Here is a 2,769-nt window from a genome sequence, read left to right as displayed (position 1 = left end):
CTAGGACCTTTCTTTTTCCCTTAGAAAGTTTTCTCCATCCTATAAAACCGATTCATTGATTAGTTTATGGAATAAATGAGTTGAGGGTCTTCGATGTGCAAGACACTGCTGTCCTGAGTGCTTTGGGAGATAGATAAAAGAGAGAGAAGGAGAGAGAGAGAGAGAGGGAGAGATAATAGCGCAGTATCCTTTTATCTTTTTTTCTCAAAATGGTGACTATCAGTATATCTTAATATTCACAGCACACATGTATGTCTTCCTATTGTCCTGAAATACACACACACTCAGTCACAGTTAATTAAGCACAACTTTTTCATTGCTTGGGGATGGAACGGTGCCCCTTGAGATGACAGAGCCTCTTGGTATGTTGCAGCACCAGGTAGGTTTGGGAGCACTGCCACAGTATCCTTGTGTTTCACAGCTGAAGACCTGGCGGAGGGAAAGGGCAACATAGCCTCTTACCCCACAGGTGCCTCTGTTTGTCCCTGTCAGGAACCCTGGCCACCTGAAAGGTTCCTCCCAACCTGGAGGTGACTACTGGGGAATGGGATTGCACGCTTACTCGAGCCCTCCAGAACTCGGGCTTCTGGGCACTTGGGCTTTGGAGGAAGAGGACTTTTGGTGAAGGGGGATGGCAGGTAGCCTCCCAGGGCTTCAGACATCTCTTCTTTCTTCCAGGTGCACCCTTCCCAGCCCAGCCCCAGAATGGCACTGCCCCCCAGCCCCCTGGCCATGGAATATGTCAATGACTTTGACTTGATGAAGTTTGAGGTGAAGCGGGAGCCCTCTGAGGGGCGATCTGCTGCCCCCACAGCCTCACTGGGCTCTACACCTTACAGCTCAGTGCCTCCTTCACCCACCTTCAGTGACCCGGGCGTGGTGGGGGCCGCTGAGGGCCCCCGGCCAGGCCTGGAGGAGCTGTACTGGCTGGCTACCCTGCAGCAGCAGCTGGGGGCTGGGGAGGCACTGGGGCTGAGTCCTGACGAGGCCGTAGAGCTGCTGCAGGGTCAGGGCTCGGTGCCTGTTGAGGGACCCCATGGCTACTACCCAGGCAGCCCAGAAGAGACAGGAGTCCAGCATGCCCAGGTGAGTGAGCGACGGCAGCCCTCCAGAAGGGGAGTTCCGGGAGAGGGTTAGAGGCTGGGGAAAGAGAGGGCAGAAAGGAGGAAGAACCCTTGAAAAACCCACCCCTCAAAAAAAAAATAAATAAAAAAACAGAGAAATGAGTAGGCTGAATCGTGAGGAACGGGAAGAAGGAAGAGGCGAAGAGACCCAGGGTGAAGGGCTGAGAATTACAGAGCGTTGGGGAGCAAGTCAATGTGTGGAAGTAAACCGTGTGGAGTGGAGCTGGGGTAGGCTGCGTCGAGGTTGGCCTTTCCAAGGCTTCCTGCTTCCCCAGCGCCCAACCTGCTCAGGAAGGATTGCCACTCATCCTATTAATTATAGACACAGACGGGGGCGTTGAGGGCATTAGGACGTAATCCAAATCCTCTGAGGGTCACTGGGTTGCGGCCTTCAGGACAGGGAAACGTGGCAGGTCTGCGGGGGTGGGGTCTGTCTGGGCGGGGTGCGGAGGAACAGACCCGGGCCCGCACCCGGATGCGGCTGACAGCCGAGGGGGCGTGGCGCGCGGTGCGCTATTGGCTCGCCTGACCGTGGGGGGCGGGGCCTGAGCGGCGGGGGCGTGCCTAAGGGCGAGAGTGCCCGGTGGTCAGGGCCAGTGGGGGGCTGGGGGCGGGGGGAGGGTGTACCGGGACCTCAGGTGGGATCTAAAGTGAGATGGTCCTGTTAGAAGAGAAGAGTGGGCAGCCAGGTAGAGGTGGGAGCCGGGGCGGAGCTTTGCCTGGCGCAGGATGGGGCCCCCTGCCCACCCCGTCCTTGGCTCTTCCTTCTCAGCTGGCCGAGCGGTTTTCAGACGCCGCGCTGGTGTCGATGTCTGTGCGGGAGCTGAACCGGCAGCTGCGGGGCTGCGGGCGCGACGAGGCGCTGCGGCTGAAGCAGAGGCGCCGCACGCTGAAGAACCGCGGCTACGCGCAGGCCTGCCGCTCCAAGCGGCTGCAGCAGCGGCGCGGGCTGGAGGCCGAGCGCGCCCGCCTGGCCGCCCAGCTGGACGCGCTGCGGGCCGAGGTGGCCCGCCTGGCTCGCGAGCGCGACCTCTACAAGGCTCGCTGTGACCGGCTGACCTCGAGCGGCCCGGGATCCGGGGACCACACCCACCTCTTCCTCTGACGCGGGGTGTGGCTGTGGATGAGGGGGGCAGCACCCGGTGGGCGGCGCACCACTCCATCGCCACCAGCGCCTTCGGGTCCCATTTGTGATCACACGAATATCCCCAAACTTTCTGGATCCTCAAGGTATGCCTGAGGTTAGATGCTGGCTATTTTCTGGGAGAAGGAACCCCTCCTCTCATGAAGGCCATGCTCAGAAACCCAGCCCATGTGACTAGCACACTGAGCGCTGCAGGGGCCTGTGCCAGGCACTGAGGGTGGCACGGTGAATGGGGAGAGGGAGTGGTGCAGCCTCCCCCCACCCCGTTTAGTTCTTAATTCAAGGTTTTCAACTTGTAGTGCATTCAGACTGTAATTAGCAATGAGGCTGTATTTTCGCTCTAAGGCTGTAACCTCCCCATTTTAGGGCAATTGCATTTTCAGGATTTCAATTCTCAACAACAGCAAGACAGAGTAGGAACTCTACCTAAGATGCTTTTCTCTGTTCAACGCAGTGGCCCTTCAGGGCTCAGAGCAACGCAGACTTGAGGAGAGAGCCCTG

At 58.6% G+C, this 2,769-nt stretch overlaps 1 protein-coding gene across 2 annotated transcripts; it reads left to right on the top strand.

Annotated features, from left to right (window-relative positions):
- Positions 1-687: 687 nt before the first annotated feature.
- NRL (neural retina leucine zipper) lies at positions 688-2,229 on the top strand (the record flags this gene model as incomplete). 2 transcript variants are annotated; one of them, XM_080708293.1, is made up of 2 exons in its annotated part: positions 688-1,086; positions 1,897-2,229. In XM_080708293.1, 2 exons carry the CDS (start codon positions 706-708, stop codon positions 2,227-2,229), a joined length of 714 nt encoding a protein of 237 aa, XP_080564419.1. The 2 variants fall into 2 exon arrangements, with proteins under 2 accessions (XP_080564419.1, XP_080564418.1); XM_080708292.1 differs by having other exon boundaries at positions 706-771.
- Positions 2,230-2,769: the final 540 nt, after the last annotated feature.

Source organism: Muscardinus avellanarius, assembly GCF_963383645.1.
Source record: "Muscardinus avellanarius genome assembly, chromosome: 12".
In the NCBI taxonomy this organism is placed as follows: domain Eukaryota; kingdom Metazoa; phylum Chordata; class Mammalia; order Rodentia; family Gliridae; genus Muscardinus; species Muscardinus avellanarius.
The sequence above is the reverse complement of the archived record's forward strand: the minus strand, read 5'-3'. Positions and strand labels throughout refer to the sequence as shown.